This window comes from Papio anubis, chromosome 17 (assembly GCF_008728515.1).
Source record: "Papio anubis isolate 15944 chromosome 17, Panubis1.0, whole genome shotgun sequence".
NCBI lineage: Eukaryota > Metazoa > Chordata > Mammalia > Primates > Cercopithecidae > Papio > Papio anubis.
In genome coordinates, this window is record NC_044992.1 from 3,049,426 (window position 1) to 3,050,989 (window position 1,564).

At 48.7% G+C, this 1,564-nt stretch overlaps 1 protein-coding gene across 1 annotated transcript; it reads left to right on the forward strand.

Moving 5' to 3' along the window:
- The first annotated feature begins 297 nt into the window (after positions 1 to 297).
- LOC100997184 (olfactory receptor 3A3) lies at positions 298 to 1,345 on the forward strand. The gene is given in 1 exon segment (XM_003912089.5): positions 298 to 1,345. A coding segment is annotated over 1 exon segment (966 nt). The 5' UTR covers positions 298 to 379.
- The last annotated feature ends 219 nt before the right edge of the window (positions 1,346 to 1,564 follow it).

A 1,564-nucleotide genomic window follows, 5' to 3' on the forward strand; every position in this document is an offset into this window, starting at 1 on the left:
TAGTGAAACAAATTCACGTATCCATCATCTCACACAGTTACCCATTTTCCCCTCTCTGGCAAAAGCAGCTATAATCTACTCATTTAGCAAAAATCTTGAATACAATACACTTTATTAACTATAATCCTCATGTTGTAAATTAGATCTTTTATCTTAGTTTATTTTCCAACGTATTCTGAGCTTTTCAGCTAGCAGAGGATGAGAGGGACAAGGTGGTGGTGGCACTGGGCATCTCAACCACGAGCAAGGTGAAAGCATTGAGGTGATGGAGGAGGTCAATGAGTGAGGGACGGCCTGGGGACTCGCCATGGGGCTTTGAACATAAATGGTTTAAAATGTTAATGTGAACTGGGTGAACTGATACCTCCCCTGCTGGGACATGTCCTTATAGGAACTCATGGAGTCAGAAGCTGGGACCAACAGGACCGCTGTTGCTGAGTTCATTCTACTGGGTCTGGTGCAAACAGAAGAGATGCAGTCTGTGGTCTTTGTGCTCCTCCTCTTTGCCTATCTGGTCACAACTGGGGGCAACCTCAGCATCCTGGCAGCTGTCTTGGTGGAGCCCAAACTCCACACCCCCATGTACTTCTTCCTGGGGAACCTATCAGTGCTGGATGTCGGATGTATCACTGTCACTGTTCCTGCAATGTTGGGTCATCTCTTGTCCCACAAGTGCACCATTTCCTATGATGCCTGCCTCTCCCAGCTCTTCTTCTTCCACCTTCTGGCTGGGATGGACTGCTTCCTGCTGACCGCCATGGCCTATGACCGATTCCTGGCCATCTGCCGGCCCCTCACCTACAGCACCCACATGAGTCAGACAGTCCAGAGGATGTTGGTGGCTGCATCCTGGGCTTGTGCCTTCACCAACGCACTGACCCACACTATTGCCTTAACTACCCTCAACTTCTGTGGCCCCAGTGTGATCAATCACTTCTACTGTGACCTTCCACAGCTCTTCCAGCTCTCCTGCTCCGGCACCCAACTCAATGAGCTGCTGCTCTTTGTAGCAGCAGCCTTCATGGCTGTGGTGCCCTTGGTCCTCATCAGCGTGTCCTATGCCCATGTGGTAGCTGCTGTGCTGCAAATCCGCTCTGCTGAGGGCAGAAAGAAGGCCTTCTCCACATGTGGCTCCCACCTCACTGTGGTGGGCATCTTCTATGGGACAGGTGTCTTCAGCTACATGAGGCTGGGTTCAGTGGAATCTTCAGACAAGGATAAGGGGGTTGGAGTTTTCATGACTGTGATCAACCCCATGCTGAACCCACTTATCTACAGCCTCAGAAATACTGATGTTCAGGGCGCTCTGTGTCAGCTACTTGTGGGGAAGCGATCACTGACCTGAGAGGTGACCTTCTTTCCTGCCTTTTCTGGACTGAGGAAAATTTCCCAAGAAGACAGTAACCAACGAACTTTGTTTATAACCATTATTTCTATCTCTTGATGCCTGAGGAGTGGTGTTATGTGTTTGGCCTACAAGGAAACCCTATATAATTCATTCATTTATTCATTTGACAAATATTTATTAAATTACTTCTATGATCCAATCTTCTAGGGCACTGGG